Genomic DNA, 24,587 nt, shown 5'->3' on the forward strand with positions numbered 1-24,587 from the left:
GAAAAACCCGGCAACAATCGACGTCATACTGCGGGAAATTAAAAATCAAAAACAAGTTGACGCACGAGGGTCAAAATCGACGCGCACGCTGACCAGAGACCAGACATTTAGTTTTTTGGGTCTTTCAATGCTGTAAATTTGTTTCTTTTATTTACAACACTGGTTAATAACAAAACCATAGACCTTCCAGGTCTTACGCAATTCGAGGGAGACTCCCCGTGCGGACTGTTGCTCCCTCTTTTGGGGGATCTCTGTTCGCATTCACGCAATCTCAGCCGTGAGCGTTACCAAGCAAACACGCCGAACGACTGCATTATTTCCCTTACTAGAACCCCACGCTCACCAGGAAGACATTCACGGCGAGTCTACAGGTAGTACTAAACTCAATAACGTCCGGCTGGGTCAAAGTTCGAGGCGCACCGAACTCGGATAGAGAAGTTAACACCACAAGTTCTGTGATTTAGTTTCATCTGGGTAAAAAATGTATGTAATTTTATTTCATCTAGTACCACTGTGTCAAGTAGCCTTGTGTTGAAACATGTATGGGGTACCTATAAAAAAGTACTTATATTTTGTGCGAAACTAGGGGTGTTGTAAAAAAAAAACATCTGGTTATACGGAAAATGAGCCATAAAAGGTACCATTTTCTTCAGTTAATCCTTTGTTGATATATTGTGTTTTTAAACACAAACGTTAACATGGTCGCATATGGGATTTTATTTGGTATAGTACAACCTACAGTGTGCGGCAATGAGCTAGCGAGAAGTAATAACCGTTATTACGAACAATTCCGAAGGCCGAAGAAGCCCGGCGTCTGTAAATCACGCCACGGTTAGACGTGCTGTTTGAGTTGGAGAAAAAACATACAGATAATCGTAACTGTTTAATGTCTCTGCAAATTAATCATGTTGGAGTTGTGCGACACACTCAGTGGCACGTGTCTTGTTGTGTCCAAACTAACCATATGACTGGTCATTTAATATGATGGAATACCTCGTCTGCAATACAAGCGGTCATTAAATACGTTATTACGTTAATGTGTGTGTGTGTGTGTGTGTGTGTGTGTGTGTATGGTTGTGTGTGTTTGTGTGTGCGTGTGCGTGTGTTTGTGTCTGTGTGTGTGTGCGTGTGTGTGTGTGTGTGTGCGTGTCTTCGTTGTGTGCGTGTGTGAGTGAATGTTTATGTCTTTGTTGTGTGTGTATGTGTGTGTTTAGTGAGTGACTAGAAGTTGTGTTTATGTAACTGAGACAAACCTGTGGATGGATGGATGGATGGATGGATAGATATACAGATATATAGATAGATAAATAGATAGATAAACTGACGGACGGACAGGCGTATGGATAAACAGACATAGACAGACACAGAGACAGAAATATACACAGAGAAGCGAGACAGACATACAAACACAGAAAGATGGATAGATAAACAGACGGACAGACAGACGGACGGACAGACAGACAGACAGATATATAGGTAGGCCTACATATCGGATAAACGAATATGGCCAATGATCTAACAAGGGGAAAAAAACATCTCGTAGACGATGAAGAGTAATATTACAGGCGCGGATGCAGGATTTCTGAAAAGGGGTGGTGGTGGTGGTGGTGTGTGTGTGTGTGTGTGGGGTCCAAATGTGATGACTGATCTCTCCTTTTACACAGCGCACCTCTTACAACTTTAAAGGTTATGGTCGGTTTTCAAAAAAAAAGAAAGGTGGGTGGGTTCCGGACCCCTGAACCTCCCTGGATCCGCTACTGTATTATGTCTCAGCTACTCACGGCCGATTTCAAACGAAGGCTAACAGCGATCTGACAAAGAGAGTTTTTATAACCACCTGCTATGGCATACGGATACGCAGCACTATATTTTGTGCCACGTGTTAGCTTAGCTGTATGACAAAAAGGAAGAAGTAAAAAGTAGCACAGCACCTAAAAACAGCAGCGTCCTACATTTGTCCACACAACCGCAGTAAATTTTAACATTTAATGACTACTCGCGAGATTGGCGCTGGTAAATGTTAAAAGAACGCATTTATATTTTGTGCGGGTCATTTCACTGACGTTTATACCGCTAGTCATGCTTACAGACTCCCAGAGAGTTTTCCTTTAAATCGAAATTACATTTTTCAAATGGACGTCGGCTTATGTCAATAACGTGCAGCACCGAGCTTAATGCTTCATTCGGTGATGTGTTGCTGTGCTTAAAAACAAGTTTTTATTGCGGCGAGGATTGGCTATATTAATCACGTGGACGCAATGTTCTAACTATATTTTTTTTTGTATTAGCATCATAAAAAAACCCCAATTCTTTCGTAGGCAAATTATTATTTGTTACCAGGCTGAACAACATTTTTAGAATGAGCTTTTCTGTTTTACCAGGAGACTTAAAGAGTCTATTATCTGTCATTGTTAAACTTGTTAAAATGACAGACCCTAGGTTTTAAACACTACGCTGAATTTGTCACAATTAGACCTGTTTTTAATCATTGAAATAAAACCTTTAAATATCCATTTGCAAGTTTTTCTTACCGAGCTTTTCTGATCTTCCTAGTGTTCCAATACCACGAAAATCATCTTCCATATTTAAACAAACAAACACTCTCTGAGATGTAATGGCTACGAAGACGAACGCTCTAGTCTAGTTTTAAAGGTATATTCCCCTTTGAACTGTTACAGACTCTTGTTACACTCGTGTGTAATTACACACTCTTGTTACAGACTCTTGTTTCACTCCGTGATGACTACGCACGTGTGTTACAGGTTTGTAGACTAACAACGTTAATGTCCATTTTCACTGGTTCAAACTAGGATCTGCGTCTTTATGATGTTTCCAACATAAGAGAGCTCTTTTAATGACTACATGTACATATTCAATATATTTCCCTGCTAATAATATCAGTGTTTGTATATTTAAAGCATTTCAGATCGTTCAAACTTCATTTTATTTCCTTAATATGTTTTGTTTGTCATACATACGGGATTATTTGAATTTCGAATCCAGTTTGGACTACCCAAACAACAGGATGATCAGAACGTATTGAATGTACGGACGCTGATGTTCTAAACAAGAAAATCTATTTTGGTCATCACAATATTTCCAAGTATATTAGTCGGGAACAAGTTACAACGGCAGTAAACACAGACAACTTTTAAAAAGTATTTGTGTTTTATAACTGGTTGTGTAAAACGTTCGATTGGTGCAAACCGATTATAAATATAACCGATGATCGATGATCATATTGCAACTGATTTCAGACACTAAAATCCAGAAACTTGCGTATTCTGTTACCTAGCAACAAACAAACAAACAAGGTTAATCAATAAAAGTTAAAATATACACAAACATTGAAAACCTAGTGCTGTTTTGTTTACAGGTTGTGTCATGACTGTTTGCAAAACGTTCAACAGTATTATTAATTTCCATCGGATTTCACGTTTTGACTAGCTGAACTGCTACATTGTTTTTCAACTTGTGAGATTTACGTAACGGTCCGACGTCAATCATCGCATCTTGTATAAATTATGTTAATCTAAGCCGTGCCGGCCAGGCAGGTGTGTTCTTCCTGCACTGTGTAAAGTAATTCCCCAGTAATCCGGGCAGGTGCGAAATCAAAAACCTGGCAGTAATTTTATTAAGGTGCGTTCTAACGGTGCGAATTTGTGAAATGCGATTACTAACATCTGATTGGTCTAGAGCATACGATTAGTCACAAACAACTGAATTGTTCTGTTTCATTTCTACTCAGTCATAACTTTTTTTGGACTTCTTTTTCCTGCTTATATCCGACTAATGTTCAAGTACGCTGTACTGGGCGCACAACACATTTCCCTGGGCTAGTTAACGGTTAGTTGCCAGTAGTTAGTAATAGAAACGTCAGTATAGCGGCCTTCCGCCTCACATGCGATTGTTAAACTCGCTTTGATTGGGAGTCGGCAGTGAAATAAGTGCACAGTACCTACCACACGTAAGTCGAATAGCCATTCTAACTTGTACTGTACAACCTGGTGATATGTTTTATATGGTTACTCAAAGTTACATCGTATGAACATGCCTTTTTGGTGGAATTCGTTACATTCATATATAATGATTTTACAAATAAAGTCCACGTGCACTTTCAAGATGTAATAAGTTTTGTATGTACTAATGATAAACACATCTGTGAATGGCACATACAAAGAAATGTAGTATGGTTTATCAGGCACGGCGGAAGCAAGTAGACACTGGTGGTGGGGGCTTACGGAGTTTGAGAGCACAAAGCAAAATTTCTAGGGGTTCAGGGATATGCTCCCCCGTAAACGTTTGCATTCTACAAGTAAAATTCATCTGTGCTTTAAGATTTACTACCAATAATATTTTTCATTCAGAATTATCCCCCCACCCTCGCCTGCTCTGCCGTTCCTGTTTATGATCAATTTAAATAGACATTTCAAGATATATGTAATTAGAAAAACCACCAACTATAGTCCTGTTCAGTTGTTATGACCCCAATTGTTTGTTTTTGTAAATGTTACGTTTAATTCCTATTCAATACTTGTTTTCTTTACATACGCGTGAAAACAAACCCCAACCCCGACATATTTCATATACAATTCATCATCTAACATGCACGAAGTTGATGTATTTCCGTTTTACAAAAATCTCTGTATGTTTTGAATGCAGGTTCTTTATCCTATAAATAACTACGGCTATTTGCATAACAAAATCATCACTCTATAGTGTGTTTGAAACTAATGTATTTGTCCACCTTCCTAGCGGAATATATTGTAGTATGACCTATAATGAAGAAACAATTTGGAAACCTAAGTGAAAAAACAACTCAGGCACGGATTCAGGCGAGAAGTCCAAACAACATACATCACAGAATACACAAAACACTTATCCCATCCACCTGTTCAACAGCAACAACGGGTGTTGGGCCTCCGCTACTATAATAATTCTGGACCTGCTATGTCGTTAATGTAATGTACTGATACAAAACTAAATACGTTTGGGCGCTACTGGGGATAAAACACTGTAAAGTAACTATAACATAGGCTGATACATTATGACTGTCAGATTGTATGTCCATGAATAATATATATTTATTATTTACTAATGCACAGGCAAGTGTTCATCTGAAGGCCACGTTCCCTTTTTTGTGAGGGAGTTGGGGTGAGATCTTAATCTCGTGATGCTCATTGTGACATATTGCACGTGGCCAGGATATTGTATACCCGCGATTGGTGGAGGTGTGGCCCTCTGCCCAACCCCACACCCACCTCTGGCTTCGAATGTAGGTGTATTTTATATGGTTTTATAGTGATTGAATATTGTACACACGCGATTGATGGAGGTGTGGCCCTCTGCCCAACCCCACACCCACCTCTGGCTTCGAATGTAGGTGTATTTTATATAGTTTTATATTAATTGTCCGTGTTTTGTAATACATGTTTATATTTGTTCAAATGATAGGTTTGATAGTGACTGATAATGAATGTCATGGGAATAAATAGTTTTCAGGGTTAAAGAGTTAATAAATGCATTGAACGTTATATGCTTGATGGGTAGGGAGAAGCAACTTAATCACTCGACGAACTCATTTCTTCATCACTGTCTTCGTTAAGGGAGACTATCACAGGTGGTATTTTATTTCTTATAAAACTATTTTGCTTTCTGAAATCTTCTTCGATCTTTATTACATGCTTAACACGTCAGAGAAGTTTGTAGGTGTGACAGAGTTCAAACCAAGTGCCAGTTCGTTCCTTACCATAGAAATTTTACCATCATTATGACGAGCTATGTGCCCTTTTACTTGACTCCAAATCACTTCTATTGGATTCACTTGGGCAATTGCGTGGTCAAGTAAACCAATAGGTCATTTTTAGAAACTCATTCAAGTGAAAAAAGTTTGATATCATTTGGAAGGTTATTATCTCTAGTGTCAAATATTACATTAATCCTTTTTCAGTAGATGTGTTTTAGTCACTTATAATGCAACTAATGCATCAACCATGAAAGAAAGAAAGAAATGTTTTATTTAACGACGCACTCAACACATTTTATTTACGGTTATATGGCGTCAGACATATGGTTAAGGACCACACACATTTTGAGAGGAAACCCGCTGTCGCCACTACATGGGCTACTCTTCCGATTAGCAGCAAGGGATCTTTTATTTGCGCTTCCCACAGGCAGGATAGCACAAACCATGGCCTTTATTGAACCAGTTATGGATCACTGGTCGGTGCAAGTGGTTTACACATACCCATTGAGCCTTGCGGAACACTCACTCAGGGTTTGGAGTCGGTATCTGGATTATAAATCCCATGCCTCGACTGGGATCCGAACCCAGTACCTACCAGCCTGTGGACCGATGGCCTACCATGACGCCACCGAGGCCGGTACATCAACCATGAATGCAGCAATATTTTACGAAACATTATATTAACACATTTGTTAGCATATTTTTATACATAAAGTGAGTAGAAATAAAAAATCTTTATACAGAAATAATTCCAGACATGTCTTTTGTTAATTGACATAATATATAAAAGACAAATTTATATTTCAAGCATACTTGTATCCATAATATTTACATATTTTACTCGTGTACGTCCGACACCAAAATATATTTTTTTTTTAAATCTCCACTTCTGCTAACTGATTGTAAAATGTTACTAACTGAGATGCAATGTTAATTTTATATGGTTGATTAAAAATATAAAAACAATTACTGAATATGTAACAATTGTCATGCTACTGTGGTGCTGTTGTAGTGTACGTCCGGCACCATGTACGCCCGACACCATAAAACATGTTTATTTTTTCCAATTTTGAAGCAAAGTATTGACATTTATGCAATGCCAGTGTGATTTTAGGAGACATTTTTTTATAACTATAGCCAATTATGAATATCAGTATTAATTTTGTTATCCATATAAGTGGATTAAGAGAAATTTATGAAAGTGTGCAAAAGGCAGCTTCATGCCAAAAGTGTTGATTATGTTTTAAAAGGTAAAAATTATACTTGCAGCTAACATGCTCATTTCCATAACAAAATAACACACCCAGTAATTGCATTTACTGCCAGAATTATACAAACTGGAACATTTGTAGCGGATCACAACTAACATGGTAAATGTGACGTCACATTTGAGGAAAACACTTTTACATTCATTGGCAGCACTTTACTATTATGAAATTTTCTAGTTAATTTTACAGATATTATGTGTGGAATCAATAAATATAAAGTTACTTATCACAAATAAATGCACAAATATTAAAATATGTCTCTTGCACCTTGTTCAGGTCCCTAGTCACCGGGGGCTGCCACAGCTTATATGCCTTTAATTTTAGAATAATGAATTTTTCTGTGGTGTTGTCATCTCATAGTCATACATGTAGCTAGTGGCAATTTGTCATTTGTAGGTGTACACTAGTCACAAGGTGGCCACTTTGCTCCCACCCACCCCATGTAGTCATATGTGTTACCTTGAATTTTTGAATGGTGTTCATCTTAATTTGCACTGAACTAGTCAGGTTTATGGCTAATATTTAAGGTTTCTTTCAACAACAACAAAAATGGCCAAGAGGGGGGGTTCATCTCCACCCCCTGAACCCCATCCTGTGATGCACCTGGTAATTGGTTTTCATTTTCTTCAAACAAAAATAATAAATGTGTTTTTGTTTTTAATATCATCTTGTTTGTTAACTATAATGACTGTTTTCCAAAATCTATCTTTCCAGTGCTGGGATGTTGTATGGTTAACGTTCACCCACGTCTCATCTTGATATACTATTAAATACCCCTGTTCTCATAAACTGGATACTTCATGCAGATAGGAGAGTCTCCTGTCTGATATATTGCCGTCCTCAAAAATCACTTTCCCAGTTGTAGAAATATGTTGATATTTAAAATCGAGGTCGTGAAGTGTTCTACGTAATGTTGATATCGATATGTTGATTCCGCATTCCTCCCTCGAAGCCAAATTAATCTTATGTAATGTAGGTAATTCGCCCTCTCTGTAAAATCGGTATACTCGTCGTCTAATAACATCTTTATCAAACAAATCGAAGCATTTTTGGCCAGGTTCTTTAACAATGCATTTTGTACTCGGATAAATAGCGTTTATATATTTTATACCTTTTTTTACTGTTGTAACGGAAACTTTAAGTGCAGTAGCAACTCGTTCAACAATTCAATAAACGGCATATCTAGGTCTACCACGCTTATATTCGTCTTCAAAATAATCACTATTGAATTTTTATATTGATGTTGATCATCACTTCAGATTTGCCTTTACCACAGTTTGACACCCAATAGACGATGTATTTTTCGTGCTGGGGTGTCGTTAAACATTTATTCATTCATTCAAAATAATCAAAAACGTTCTTAACACAATATTGTATATCAACTGATATGCTTTTCGATTTACCCATATTTTACTCAAATATCAATAACGTATGGAATGTCCAGTAATACATTTTCTGTGAACTTGTATACCTTTCTATACTTGTATTTCATATGGTTTACACAATGCTACAACAGCACGTGCAATCACAGATTATACTTCAAAAGTAATATGTTATTGAACATCGACTTGATATGTACATTCAGGGCCGTGTATAGGGGATGGGCAAAGTGGTGGAACCCCCGAAAAGTACGAACAATAGCTTTTTGGTTTACAAAATTGCTTTGCGCATTGCAAAAGTACACACCCCAAGCTCCACCATAAATACTATAGATTTGACCACAGGGATCCCAAATAAAAAAGAAAAAACAATGTAGAAAGGGGAGGGCCTACCAGACCTAACAGTGTGGACTCTGTAACACCCCGACCTTGTGTAAGCTGATTTGTGTTTGTTACTACACCCCAGTTGTGTTAAGTTAGGTACGGTATGTACGGTATGTAAATATATAATTTATACAATAAAATTCAAATAAATAATGTATTGGCAAAATTGATTCAATATACTGCATGTACATGGAATAGTTACATGTATTTGTACGTATATGTTTAAAGAAAAGGTTAGACAAAGCTGGTATGCATTTTACATTCCAAAACATATATAACCTTGATTCAATGAAACAAGCTGTAATGACCTTCACGTAGACTCATATCCTAATCTTTTGTTATGCAAATAGTCGTAGTTATTTATAGGAAAAAGATCCTGCATTCAAAACATACAGAGATTTTTGTAAAATGGAAATAAGTAAACGTCGTGCATTTTAGATGATGAATTATACATAAAACTTGTCGGGGTTTTGATTTGTTTTCATGCAAATGTAAAGAAAACAAGGATTGAATAGGAATTAAACGTAACATTTGCAAAAAAAACTTAAGATCTAAACAATTGAACAGGACTATAGTAATTAATTTACTGTGTACAGACACAACACTGGACCAGTCCACCTGCAGTAATGTTAGAATATACAATATTATTTCTTACAGAGTGTTTTCATGAACTGAACACTTGGTCTGGACATTATGCCACTAACAAAACAATTTAGTTTCAAATTTGGAAAGGTATACATGACATGTGATATAAACGTCTAATGATCGGATTCGACGTATCTCAGTTATATTGTAAGGTTATTGTGAACAAAGACAAATCGAACGTGAACGATTATTGAACGACACTCCAGTAATTGCTTAATCGTCGGCTACTGGGCATCAAACACGGTTACTGCGACACTTGATACAGATAATAAGACAAGACATCCCTGGCTACTGGGCATCAAACACGGTTACTGCGACACTTGATACAGATAATAAGACAAGACATCCCTGGCTACTGGGCATCAAACACGGTTACTGCGACACTTGATACAGATAATAAGACAAGACATCCCTGGCTACTGGGCATCAAACACGGTTACTGCGACACTTGATACAGATAAAAAGACAAGACATCCCTGGCTACTGGGCATCAAACACGGTTACTGCGACACTTGATACAGATAATAAGACAAGACATCCCTGGCTACTGGGCATCAAACACGGTTACTGCGACACTTGATACAGATAAAAAGACAAGACATCCCTGGCTACTGGGCATCAAACACGGTTACTGCGACACTTGATACAGATAATAAGACAAGACATCCCTGGCTACTGGGCATCAAACACGGTTACTGCGACACTTGATACAGATAATAAGACAAGACAACCCTGGCTGCCGGCACACACAATCATTGTGATTTTAGTTATATACGGTTAAAGTAAATCATGGCTATTAACAGCAAAGGATATTCTGTACGTTATCTGTCTGTCTCTCTGTATGTCTGTCTGTCTGTATGTGTGTCTGTGTCTGTCTGTGTCTGTCTGTCTGTCTGTCTGTCTCTCTCTCTCTCTCTCTCTCTCTCTCTCTCTCTCTCTCTCTCTCAATCAATCTCTGTCTCGCAATATATCCGTTTATCTCTGTCTATGTCTGTGTAAATATGTCTGTATGCTTGTTGCTCTCTCTCTCTCTCTCTCTCTCTCTCTCTCTCTCTCTCTCTCTCTCTCTCTCTCTCTCTCTCTCTCTCTCTCTCTCTCTCTCTCTCTCTCTCTCTCTCTCTAACCCTGGCACTACTATATTTGTTTTCTGGGGTCAGTAAACTTTATTAAATGTAAAGAACAAAATGTTTGTTTTCTTCATGTTGATTTTATTTCCAACACCTGTAGTACTGCCAGTTGTATAATGAGTGTTGAATAAGTACAAATATCTCACCTGGTTCAGCCAGCAGTTGGTGGTGATTATCTGATTCTTTTCATCCTGCAAATACAAAACGAAACACTATTACAATAAACAGACAAATCAAACCACAATCTGCTGTCAGAGGTTTTCACTGAAAATGACCTCTGGTAAAGATTTCAGATTGCCACAACAAAGCGATGTCAAAGTTACCATAAAGTTATATCAGAATAACCAAAATGATGTCATAGCTACAATAAAATGATATTAAAACAAGCACGATGAGGCCATAGCTACTATAACGTTATATCAGAACAATTATGATGATGCCATAGCTACTATAAAGTTATATCAGAACAACTATGATGATATCATAGATACCAGATGAATTGAGAAGACACCGGATGCTCCGTACATTTCAACCAAAAGAACATTATAAGTTGCAAAACGATGATCAAGTTAAGCACATTGTTACGGTTATGTATTCAGCTCTGTTTATCACAAACTGCACCTATGGATATTCATCTCGATGCATCATGAACATTTATTAAATTGAATGAACTAATAATTACTAATTTAAAAATTGGTAACATACACTTAGATAAACACCTATGGATGCAACTTTGATCGACACCAAATGAGTTTATGTCATAAGATACATTTAATTCCGTTGGATTATCACCCACACCTTGTTAATAATGTGTATTAATGTGCGACATGTCGCGTTCCGGCCTGTCGTATAATACATGTCATGTGTAACTGACTGCACTCGGACTCTGTCACGAAGGACGTTTGAGATCCGTTTGACCAATGTGTACGGACACACAATTCGATGAAAACCTCGTCAGTGGCAGTCGTCGCCGACATCGGCCCCATTCTTATGCAGTTAGCCACACACTCCTCGAGTCGGAGTAATCAAACATTATATAGACATTTTATTTCAAAGTGACGAGCTGATGATGCTGAAAATCCCTATCTGTGTCTTTGTATCGCTTTGTCTCCGTCTCTCTCCCTGCCTCTGCTTCAGTCTCTCTATCTACCAGCATCTGTATCTCTTTCTTTCTGTCTCTGCCTATCTCTCACTCTCTCAAATTTTTTGCCCTCCCTCTAACTATCTTTCCATCCTCACCTGGTCTGTCTCTGTTTCTCTATGTCTTTCTAGGTTTGTCTATGTGTCTCTGTCTGTCTGTCTGTCTCTCTCGTTCACTCTCCATTCTTTATGTCTCCATATGTAACATCAGACTGGGTTCGAATTGCTACATACATTGTATAAGGAAAATACCGACACGATTTGTTTTTACTGGCAGGCTTGTTAAATGAGGCTATTTTCCGACGAGTCTGGAGTTACACTATGTAATATAACACGTGACTGGTGTAAGAAAAAGACGACGAAAAAAAAGTGTTTTGTTTCACGACACCACTAGAGCACATTCATTTATTAATCATGGACTATTGAATGTCAAACATATGGTAATTTTGACAGTCATAGAGAGGAAACCCGCTACATTTTTCCATTAGTAGCAAGGGATCTTTAATACGTATCATCCCGTAGACAGGATAACACTTACCACAGCCTTTGATATACCAGTTGTGGTGCACTGGCTGGAACGAGAAGTGAGTGGTGTAAGAGTTGGTGCCCTATGGTAAATACCTCGTAGTACTTCACGCGCTGGTTGAAGGCTATTTGGCCCTTTCATGCGATTCGTTATCAGAACCCATCTCCCTCACCAGGAAGGTACCATTGGACTATAGTAATTTAATGGCAAAGGGTGCGCCAACAGATTGATTTACTGAGGGTACCATTCATTTTACTTTCTGTTTCTTTTTTTTTCATTTTGTATTCTATTCCGGTGTTTGTTGCATTCCGATACACGAATAACACGAGACAACCTTTTGGCTATTAGTACAATCATTTCTTACATGGAGATGTGACTGTGTAAACGTTATAACTTACCAACTTACTCCAACCCATTAGTCAGCGGATTAATACTGTCTTATCAATATTTTATTTTTAGCAACAATGTTTATTTCACGTAACTCACACGAGACGAGACAGGTAATTATTGTGTTACTAAACGACCCACTTTCTATAGTATTGTATTTTCATTGTGGTAATTTCAACAATGCCTCCAACGCTTTTAAATGAAAATTGAGCTTTATGTACACATCGGATCACGCGGTAATCGGTCTGGAATAAACCAAGTTAAATTAGTTCGTAATTATCCACTTTACTCTATTTTCGATTTTGGTCAACAGAACTCCTGATTTTAACCTGCCGAACCAGCTAGTGCATGTTGACCAAGTAAATTTATATAGGACATGACCAAAAATAGATTAGCTTCCTTGAAAAGCAAATTCTTTGGCTTATTACTTCGCAAGCGTAGTTTCGAATTCTACTTCCGAGAGCTATTGCATTTAATTTGTCCAATTTTCAACGAATAAACAAACGTTTTAAAGACACACCCTCTAACAGCATATTTTAAAGTTACAGTCTCCGGAATAATCACCCACATTAATTATTGTGACTTTAAACTTTAAAAAAAAATAGTTTAAACACTGAGTAGATAAGTGTTAAAGGGACATTCCTGAGTTTGTTGCATTGTAAGATGTTTCCGACTAATAAAATATTTCTACGATTAAACTTAAATATTAAATATATTTTCTTGTTTAGAATATCAGTGTCTGTATATCCAATGTGTTTCTAGTTGTCTTAATATTTGTAAGAAGCCCAAACTGGATTTTGTCTTCAAATAATTTCGTACGTACGAAAAAATAATATTTTAGGAAATACAATGAAATTTAACCTACTTCAAATATTGGAACGATTAGAAACACGTTTAATATACAGCCACTAATATTTTATGCAGAAAAATATATTTGATATGTAATTACAATCGTTAAAAAGTCTCTGTTAGTCGATAACATCTTAAAAATTGCAGCAAACTCAGGAATGTCCCTTTAAAAGGGGATATCGTTCAAAAGTCTACTATTCAGGTCAGGTGATAGGTTTTAACGTGCACATTCAGAACAAGCTGTTGCAGCGCACGCCTGTCATGGGAGCAGGTGTCGACTCTCGCCGGCTCCTCCGTCCAGGATAGATCTTCTATTCAATGGTTCCCCTTACTTATAAATAAAATACCGATGAGGAACTTCTTTATTCACGCACGCAGTTTTGAAATAATAAAGACACATCTGACACGCGTCGTCTCACAGAGACCACGTGACCATGCGGACACTATTTACTGAGGCATGCTGAAGAGCAGTGTGGCCAATTTGTGGGACAAATCACTTAACGAAAGCCTCGCACAGATAAACTCAGATAATTGACATCTTCTACGTTGATTTGCAATCACACAGACTGTCGTAGCAAATACATACATAGAGAGATCGGACCGCGCTAAACCAACGATCAACCAACACTAAACAGCGAACGCTCGACCAACACTAAACAGCGAACGCTCGACCAACACTAAACAGCGAACGCTCGACCAACACTAAACACCGAACGCTCAACCAACACTAAACACCGAACGCTCAACCAACACTAAACAGCGAACGTTCAACCAACACTAAACACCGAACGCTCAACCAACACTAAACAGCGAACGCTCAACCAACACTAAACAGCGAACGCTCAATAACATCATAGATCACAGGGATATTCCACAGCTTATCACCATTGACCCCCTCCCCCCGGCAAATCCATGACGTATAAAATACTAAATACGATTCCTCCCCCTCCTCCAGGCCCCCCCGTGATCCGTTCCAATACAGCTCTCATTGCCATCCACACTGTCTCTAAGTCGTGTTATGGGGCAACAGACAAAATAAATGGGAAGGGGGGGGGGGGGGGGGGGGGTGTGTGTGTGTGATTAGGGTGATGGCGGCATGGCCGTCACGGCCTCACTGGATACACGTGTACCGCCCAGCCTGATGGAAGATCATTAAATGTATATTTAGCGCCATAAGCCGATATCTAGGTCACGTTAATGACAAACCATGCATATATCATTCGTTATTACAGCGCTTATCAGCTAGTTTAATGGTAGTAACAAGACACACATAGTCATTCACACGTGACCTAGTTTCTCAAATTCCTTTTAGGACTAGCGCCATCTTGGAGACGATTATCTATTCCAAGCTTCTCATTAGTTTAACATAAACCAATCACAAGCTTGGGTTCAAAACGTTCGTCGGCTACTTGCGACTGCTCTATAGTTGTGCCGTATTATGCTATCTAATATTGTGATATTTATTTATATCTTCGGCAGAGAAAGTTAGACACCGATCACGAAGTATTCACAAAATCTAAGACATTGTGTGTGAGGGATAAAGTTAAGTTTTTTTACTTATTAATTTTGGTAGCATAGTCATAGGGAAAACTCTCAACGTTATTAGAAAGGGATATATGACGGCCTTTAATATACCAATTGTAGGGCACTGTTTGGAGATAAACCAGCTGGGGTATTTGCAATTTATGCCAAAAGGCCTCAGACAAACACTGTCTCGAAAATTCAGATTACTTTTTATTCCTGGGATGAGGATCGACCATTAAACAATCGGTGGACAGGTGCTTTCATGCTCTAACGGTTCACGTACACACGCCTTGGGTGGAACTTCCAAGATATCTTAAAGATCTGCCAAAGACAAATGGGAGATACAAGGACAGGAACGCGGATTGACTTATATCAGCCACCGTATTTAGCCGATTTCAGTATGTAGAGTTCAAGCTTATAGTGGTTTCTACGACTATATATATTCCCTTGTTAGGCTTTCCTATAGTAGTAACTCAATATTCCGTGCAACGGGTTACTCCGTACAGATGCAGATGATCGACTTCCGGTCCAAGCCAGCTTCCACGTGATAAGATCGAGACTTCCTGTGCAAATAATGACGGAAAATCGAGGCAAATGTCCCGCTCTTGGATTGTGTTGTCGGAATGAATAGAAATAACGAACGCTCTTAATATGCAATTATCTCTATTCCGCGAGTTGACGGTTAATCGTGACTCCCACACAGACACGTGACGGCAATAAAAAGACGAATTATATGTGTTACTCCAGATAGTAACACATTATCTATGTATATAACGAGACGAATTATATGTGTTACTCCAGATAGTAACATGTTACCTATCTATTTAACGAGTCGAATTATGTATGTCACTCCAGATAGTAGCATGTTATCTATCTATGTAACGAGTCGAATTATGTATGTGATTCCAGATAATAGCATGTTATCTATCTATGAAACGAGTCGAATTATGTATGTGACTCCAGATAGTAGCATGTTATCTATCTATATAACTAGTCGAAATATGTGTGTGACTCCAGATAGTAGCATGTTAACTATCTATTTAACGAGTCGAATTATGTATGTGACTCTAGATAGTAGCATGTTATCTATCTATTTAACGAGTCGAATTATGTATGTGACTCCAGATAGTAGCATGTTATCTATCTCTGTAACGAGTCGAATTATGTATGTGACTCCAGATAGTAGCATGTTATCTATCTATATAACGAGTCGAAATATGTGTGTGACTCCAGATAGTAGCATGTTAACTATCTATTTAACGAGTCGAATTATGTTTGTGACTCTAGATAGTAGCATGTTATCTATCTATGTAACGAGTCGAATTATGTATGTGACTCCAGATAGTAGCATGTTATCTATCTCTGTAACGAGTCGAATTATGTATATGACTCCAGATAGTAGCATGTTATCTGTCTATATAACGAGTTTGAAAAACATTTCATGAATCTAGTTAATGCTAATAGAAACATAACGAAATTATGTATTATGATTTTAAACAAATAACAGATTGAATATCAATATCACATTCACGAGTTTACTAACATTAACAACTAGAATTGTAAAGAATAATAAAAACAATGAAAATAAAAATAATGTTATAAACTATGACTACATATGAACATGTATGTTTTAATAACAATAAAGCAAAAATTCACTTTAGTTAAAGATATATACCAGACAAAATCACAAATACGTTTACGCCTGCTGTTGTTTGCCTTCACTATTTCAGAATCGCATTCCATGAAACTATGATCATAACTTACGACCAACAGTCTGGTCTAGGCCACCGCTTTCGATCATGGTCGAATCTAGGATTTCACCAACCAAGGCAACATGCGAGGCCCCTATCAACCCACCCCCTCAACTTGTGGCTGACGATATTGATTATCTTAGAATTTGAAGTGAATGAATATTTAACGACAAAATACAAAAGAGTTCGCTTGTTGTTTTGGCACAGATCCATGATAGAAGGCTGATGATTTATTTCGAATATGAAGTAAATTCTGAAGATTAGTGATAGCTAAGGAGTATTTTAAACAAATTATATTAGTTTTTCCCCGGGGAATGCAAACTGTTTGGCAATGATGGCTCTCGGTATTCATGTACCGGGTTTCACTTGTGACAAAAGTGGGGCGCGAGTAATCTGGGTAATTTTCAAAGAAGCTGATTTTGTGAAACATTGAACAGCTAAACCTTTATTCAAAAGAGGATTTTTGAAAGGTCAGATGAGCAAATTATCCATAAATATATGCGTCATATCCCGCTTGGGTGTGGTTTGAATGGGTGTGAACATTGTCAAAAATACACCACAAATCCAATTTAATAGAAATTAGCTCCACTGGTTCATTACTATTACCTGTGGATCTAACAGCATCCCGATGGAGCTCATGTCCAGTTGACATTTCATTCAACCAATCAAAACCTTACTTGCAAAATCATGCCAGTGATTTGAAAAGAATTTGAAAACATTCGGGATTATGCCGAGGGTATACGAAATGATTCGGGTGAATTACGATGTATGCCGGAAACTAATTTCAATATAAAAGTTTATATAAAATTCGTTTCAAGACGAAAAAAAAACCGCGATGGTACAGCCATAAAATCTGTTTATACTAGTATACAATCCAGAGTTTATTATTACATTTTCCCCCCTGTTTTTTTAATGTTGAAATAGACCAACAAGTTCGCCTATTGCATAAGTAGTCTCGCCTGATATTTTTAGAATTTGTATGCTCCCGAATAACGCTATAAACGGCGAAGTGTAATTGGTCAATATTAAAATTGTTATTTATAGATGAAATGTCACCTGGACATGGGATTCCACGCAATGCTGTTAGATCTATTGATAGACCAGTAGAGCTAATTTTAATCAGATTGCCAAAAATCATGCAGGTTGGAGACACATTTTGGAATTTGGGGCATATTATGATAGAAGTAAAACAAACATTTAACTCAAAATATTTCAAATATGACCCTACTTATACTTTCCCTGAGACTAAAAACACCTGAACGTTTCTTTATTTTTGAAATATAAGTGAGCATTTTTGATGCCAGGAATGACATGCATAAATCTCAGCTGAAGATTAACAAATAACTGTAGTCTTCTACCTATGGATAAACAACACAGTTTGTTGAGAGTAGGTTGCAATAAACAGACATTTTACAAGTGCGTGCCATTTCAACAAGCGAATAATAAACCGTCTAACGTCTGTCACCTTTGCTCATTATTGTTATTAGAGTGCAGACAGAAGCCGATTTCATTTCTCATCTTCTTCAATAGGCAATATTTACTGTTATTTCCTTTCATGTTATTTCCCCACGGGATATTTCACATCTAGTGATTCTGGCATTAACCAAGTGCATAGATATAACCCGGATTTCATTGGCTATGATTCGTACTGAAACTGGACTAAAACCACCCACAGTCAACATACCCCAGTTCAATTACTACAACGCCTAGACACGTGCAATACGAAACAATACATAATCAAACAACACGTGTATTTATTACCACAGTCAACATACCCCTGGTCAATTACTACAACGCCTAGACACGTGCAATATGAAACAATACATAATCAAACAACACGCGTATTTATTACCACAGCAAACATACACCAGTTCAATTACTACAACGCCTAGACACGTGCAATATGAAACAATACTGAATTAAACAACACCTGTATTTCTGATCACTATAAACAATTGGTATCTACGTGGACAACAGATGGTGGATATTGCAAAATAAAGACGCAGCGTCTGGTGACTATACTATTGTATTTCCGGCTCTTATATCAAGTTACGAACGCTGACTTAGCTATCTTTGTTTCATTTCAATAAACATGGCATGTAACAGAAAAATCAACCTCCACAGATGGGATTCGAACCAGGGACTATGTATAAGAGTTCAATGTTCTATCCACAGAGGTACATATAGGGAATTCATAGAGAATATTACATGAGTGTCCATGACAGACGATGTTTACGACACGAGTGTCTAAATTATCATATTTCCCGAGCGAGAGCTCGGGAAATGTGATAAGTTAGGCAAGAGTGTCGTAAACATCGTCTGTCATGGACACGAATGTAATATTCTGTTTATTACCGTAGAACTGTACTGCTAAATGAACATTCCAGTCATTGTTTACAAAATAACGTTTCTTTAACGGCGGAGTAATGTTTGTTCATTACTGTCTTGAAAAACCAAATCACAACCCGTTCTAAAGTGACGTCATATTTATACGCCCATAAGTAAAGAGTACACATGTATCAACAGCTGTAAATTGCATTCATTTGCAACGAACCAGTCAAGCTTACTGTGGGTCAAGTGACGGAGTCACAACACTGCTAGCTGCCGCGGATTTTGATTGCGGATAAACGTTAATATTGAAAGTACCTCCGTATATAGCACCGGAATTGGATGTATTCACAGCTAGAGTGTGCGACTGTGAAACAGACTGTGAAGAAAGTAGTATCTGTGGAATGTCGTGTCGGCCAATCAGAAATAAATGTACTCTTACAACAGCCAATCGTTAAACGACAATGCCAGGAGGACATACGATTTAGTTATGACATACGAGGGAAATCGTACAATAAATATGACCCTCGTTATGCTGTACCTCGTAGGTAATAATATTGTTTTATTGTTTATGTGGTACGTATTGACTTGCTTATAACTTGATGATGATTCCAATACTCTTACTACGTGGGCACACCTCTGGTGTATATGACAAAGTATTTCTGTAGTAAGAGAGAATTAACATTAACTATTGCAAGCACTTTAAATCAACATTACTGCATTGTGACGGAACATGCTCTTAATTTAGTTTTCGCCTGTGGCGATATTAATTGTTTTAGAGGGCCGTGTGTAGTTCCAATATGCATTTAGTTCAGGTGGGCAACTTGTTACGTAATACCTCCGCGAGTGCGGTTTTTACAACTGTGATTTTGGCGACTAGGCGTCATTGAGTCTGGCGATCTAAGAGAAAGATATGCCGTCTTGGTCGCTGTGGAAATTCACTTGATACGTGAGGTACCGCCTTCTACCCCCAGGCGATATTCGGTTTTTTAATAAATAGCTAGGGTTTTAGAGATATCGGGGAGAAACATTGGAAGTATCCAGGGGAAACGGACGTCGTCCACTGAACGATCTATATAAGTTCAGTCCGGACGTGGTAAATATATTTTTCTGCTCTGTTGTATAACCTTGATGTGATTGATGTGACTTTAAATATTTTAATACTGTATTATACCAATATTATTTAGACGGTGCTGCCGGTCATCTGACGCAGTAATACTGTAGGCTCACTGTTCTATATATATTATTAAAGCTTAGTCAGTCATCCTAGAGGATCTAGGTAAACTGTAGGTTATTGTCTTTATTGTGATAGGTACCAGTATTAATTCTGTGTTACAAGGTTATTGAACGAGTAGTAAGGGTTAATTAAAAATTAACCAGTTAGGAATAGAGTTGTAATTCCTTTATTAATTAAGTTCCCCTGGAAGCGTTTCTCAATTATCACACGTTACTGAATGAGTAGTAAGGGTTAATTAAAAATTAACCAGTTAGGAATAGAGTTGTAATTCCTTTATTAATTAAGTTCTCCTGGAAGCGTTTCTCAATTACCACACGTGTGGATGTTGTGTCACGGTGAAGTGATTAGCATATTGTGTAAACTAGACACCTAGAGATTAACTAATTAAGTGATCAGTTCTGGGTTGTTATTATTTGTTGTTGTTAATTAACTACTGCGGCAGTACATTTGTCAGCGTAGGTTAATACAGATTCCAAAGTGTATTGTTTTTTTTTTGTGTTTTCTAGTGAACTAAACGTGCTATAATAATATATACTTTATATAAGATCTTATCTCTGATCATACCTAGACGAGCCAGCAGGTATAACTGCCAGTTACAGAGGGATCCATTAGATATACAGTTAGGAGAGATATTTGGGACAATCGTGTTTCATTCAGTTACGGGTATTATAGGATCCCCGTGACATGCATACAATTTATAACATATATATGTTCATCTGAATATGGAATTAGAATTCAAGAACGCTATCCTGGGAACACGCTTCAGTACGCAAACTTTCCGTGCATTTCAGAGGTTAATGATTAGTGTATGTAAAAGACGTTAGTTGTTAGTGGTTAAGAGAGAGAGAGAGAGAGAGAGAGAGAGAGAGAGAGAGAGAGAGAGAGAGAGAGAGAGAGAGAGAGAGAGAGAGAGAGAGAGAGAGAGAGAGAGAGAGAGAGAGAGAGAGAGGTGTGGGGTCAATGTAGTACTGTACCTAAACATTACCCCGTTGAAACTAATCTGTGTAAGAACTGTTCCCGGGGTGTGAACCCAGTACCTACCGACTTTAATTCCGATGGCTTAATAACTACGCCACTGAGATAGATTGTGAATGGTATAATATCTATGTATATGGTGTGTATCTATCTGTGTATATGGTGTGTATCTATCTGTTTATATGGTGTGTATCTATCTATGTATATGGTGTGTATCTATCTGTGTATCTATCTGTGTATATGGTGTGTATCTATCTGTGTATATGGTGTGTATCTATCTGTGTATGGTGTGTATCTGTCTGTGTATATGGTGTGTATCTGTGTATATGGTGTGTATATATCTGTGTATATGGTGTGTATCTGTGTATATGGTGTGTATCTATCTGTGTATATGGTGTGTATCTGTGTATATGGGGTGTATCTATCTGTGTATGGTGTGTATCTATCTGTGTATATGGTGTGTATCTGTGTATATGGTGTGTATCTATCTGTGTATATGGTGTGTATCTGTGTATATGGTGTGTATCTATCTGTGTATATGGGGTGTATCTATCTGTGTATGGTGTGTATCTATCTGTGTATATGGTGTGTATCTGTGTATATGGTGTGTATCTATCTGTGTATATGGTGTGTATCTGTGTATATGGTGTGTATCTATCTGTGTATATGGTGTGTATCTGTGTATATGGTGTGTATCTATCTGTGTATATGGGGTGTATCTATCTGTGTGTCTATCTGTGTATATGGTATGTGTGTATATGGTGTGTATCTATCTGTGTATATGGTGTGTATCTATCTGTGTATATGGTGTGTATCTATCTGTGTATATGGTGTGTATCTGTGTATATCTATCTGTGTATATGGTGTGTATCTATCTGTGTATATGGTGTGTATCTGTGTATATGGTGTGTATCTATCTGTGTATATGGTATGTGTGTATATGGTGTGTATCTATCTGTGTATATGGTGTGTATCTATCTGTGTATAAGGTGTGTATCTATCTGTGTATATGGTGTGTATTTGTGTATATGGTGTGTATCTATCTGTGTATATGGTGTGTATCTGTGTATATGGTGTGTATCTGTGTATATGGTGTGTATCTGTGTATATGGTGTGTATCTATCTGTGTATATGGTGTGTATCTGTGTATCTGGTGTGTATCTATCTGTGTATATGGTGTGTATCTGTGTATATGGTGTGTATCTTTGTATATGGTGTGTATCTGTGTATATGGTGTGTATCTGTGTATATGGTGTGTATCTTTGTATATGGTGTTACGTGCTTACAGCGGGACAAAGCTTTCCGTTAAGAAAGAGATTGGGAGGATAGTGAATGGCATCTAACGGCCACTCTAGAGCACAACCCAGTAATCTGCCTTTATCATGCAACCATGCCTCCTGATAACCCCTACCTGATAATTCCAAGTGTTATCATGTCACTAGGAAATGAGTTGTGAGCATGACTGATGTTTGATCAATTTTCAGGTAGATTGTTTTTTCACTTTTCAAACATCCATTTACAGCAATAATTGTTGAACTGCATAAATAAATATAACATTTACACTTCCTGTAACACCAAATTACCTCTTATTTTTCAATTCTCCATTATCCGCTCCTATTCAGAACTAGCCAGCGTTTTGAATTAAACGATATTGTAGATAAGGCCAGTAAAATGATAAATTGTCTTCGTTCATTCAAATTTAGATTATTTAGAAAGGCATTAAAAATATACAGATAATTTATTCTTCCCATATTTGACTATGCAGACATAATCTGGGACAACTGTACCCTCCATCAGGCAAAAACCCTTGAAAATCTCCAATTAGATCTCTCCGTACAATATGTGGTGCTGTTATAGGAACATCTCACCAACTGTTATATAGAGAAACCGGTTTCATACCTTTACTAGAAAGGAGGAAGCCTCACAAACTGTGTATGATATATAAACTTTCAAATAACATGCTACCAACCTTTTTAACCTTACAGCTACCTCGCTCTACTGCAGAACGTAATGAATACCATACACGTAATGCGGAGAATCTACAAACATATTTCTGTCGAACAAAATTGTTTTCGAACTCCTTCTTTCCTTCTGCAGTAAAATTATGAAACAATCTGTTGCCTGATATTAGAAATTCTTCTTCACTAAAATTGTTTAAAATACAAATGGACAAACAAGACCCTGCTGTTCCATTGTATTTCCATGAAGGTGATAGATGGCAACAGATTCTACATAGCCGACTCTATTTGGGTACCAGTGATTTGAATGGTCACAAATTTGTACAACATGTGCCAGATACCCCTTCTTGTATTTGTGGGCATCCAGTCGATAAGCTCGGTTCGATAACGGTGTAACATGCTCGTAGAAGCTCGCCTGTTACACAGTTATCTAAACCTCGCCAAATAACCACGATATCAAAACGTAGTAACCTGATATATATTTGCAGGGCAGAGTGCGGGTGGGACGTAAATGGAATCTAACGGCCGCTGGTATAGCATTCTCACAGTATGCTTTTGTTCATGTTAATTTCTTTAATTAGTAAACACTGGAAGCTAGTTTCTTGTAGATATATGTGCTTACGAACGACACATATGGAGCTAATTTCATTAATCTATAAAGTCAATAAATCAAATTCATTATTTCATTAATATCGAAGGAGACAATATCATATTCACAGACATTGTGTGTCCGAGGGATAAATCAGCACATGCACATTCACCTCTGTATTGTTAATAATGATTCACCGAAACTCTCTTCAGGTAAGTAGTACTTTGTCAGCGTGTATTTAATGAGTATTTCAATAAGCGTACACCTACTCACTGCACTACTCATAACGGATCATTCAAATTACATATACGTAATTACCTAGAGACGCCATTACGACGACTGTTTCGCAGTGTGTTGATCTTACTGGGTTTATATCTAATGTCACGTGTAAATCAATTACGTACATATGTACTCAAGAGCTGTTAGCTAATCAAACAATGTAGCTATAATAGATATTGTATACTGAAATCCCAGTTGTACTCACTGAAATGCAAAAGACAAATATTTGCTCAGACTAATCAATGGATTTAATACACTGTCTAAAGTCATTTAATCTGTTGTAGTTTTGATACCTAACTTAGATTATTATAAGAAGTCATTTAATCTGTTGTAGTTTTCATACCTAACTTAGATTATTATAAGAAGTCATTTAATCTGTTGTAGTTTTCATACCTAACTTAGATTATTATAAGAAGTCATTTAAGCTGTTGTAAGTTTGATACCTAACTTAGATTATTATAAGAAGTCATTTAATCTGTTGTAGGTTTGATACCT

The 24,587-nt window shown here is 37.4% G+C and overlaps 1 protein-coding gene across 1 annotated transcript in view; it reads right to left on the reverse strand.

Moving 5' to 3' along the window:
• Positions 1-24,587, reverse strand: part of LOC121381804 (neuronal acetylcholine receptor subunit alpha-10-like) — a 125,140-nt gene that overhangs the window by 31,497 nt on the left and 69,056 nt on the right. The window contains exon 3 of the mRNA XM_041511160.1: positions 10,696-10,740. Coding sequence (XP_041367094.1) covers positions 10,696-10,740 — 45 coding nt within the window. The remainder of the gene's footprint in view (positions 1-10,695; positions 10,741-24,587) is intronic.

This window comes from Gigantopelta aegis, chromosome 9 (genome assembly GCF_016097555.1).
Source record: "Gigantopelta aegis isolate Gae_Host chromosome 9, Gae_host_genome, whole genome shotgun sequence".
NCBI classification, from domain to species: Eukaryota; Metazoa; Mollusca; class Gastropoda; order Neomphalida; family Peltospiridae; genus Gigantopelta; species Gigantopelta aegis.